The sequence below is a fragment of the Geospiza fortis genome, unplaced genomic scaffold (genome assembly GCF_000277835.1).
Source record: "Geospiza fortis unplaced genomic scaffold, GeoFor_1.0 scaffold2, whole genome shotgun sequence".
NCBI lineage: Eukaryota > Metazoa > Chordata > Aves > Passeriformes > Thraupidae > Geospiza > Geospiza fortis.
Genome location: NW_005054366.1, coordinates 3,228,803 through 3,229,086, shown reverse-complemented (window position 1 = coordinate 3,229,086; position 284 = coordinate 3,228,803). Strand labels below are relative to the sequence as shown.

Below are 284 nucleotides of genomic sequence, written 5' to 3'. Positions count from 1 at the left end.
GCTCCTGCCGGACACTGCAGATGCTCGGAACTAAGGCGAGCTTTGGGCTCGGCACGGAAGCTGCCCAAGCAGATGTTGGAGCCACCACGGGCTAAAGCCACCATGTGACCGCCGAGTGTCACCCGGGCTGGCCCCGGCCTGCGGGGGAGGCGCAGCACTCGGGGCGCTGGGGCGCGAAGCCAACAGCCCGACAGACAGACAGACAAACCCTCCTTGTTTGCTCGGGGATCAGCTGCCGTGAGCACACCCGGCCGGACGGACAGACGCGACCCGGCCGGACGGCC

General features: G+C 68.7%; 1 protein-coding gene across 1 annotated transcript in view; it reads right to left on the bottom strand.

The window, feature by feature from the left end:
- SPG11 (SPG11 vesicle trafficking associated, spatacsin) overlaps window positions 1-104 on the bottom strand; it is a 27,838-nt gene extending 27,734 nt beyond the window's left edge. The window contains 1 exon segment of the mRNA XM_031059667.1: window positions 16-104. Within this exon segment, the coding sequence (XP_030915527.1) occupies window positions 16-104 (89 nt within the window).
- Between the last annotated feature and the right edge of the window lie 180 nt (window positions 105-284).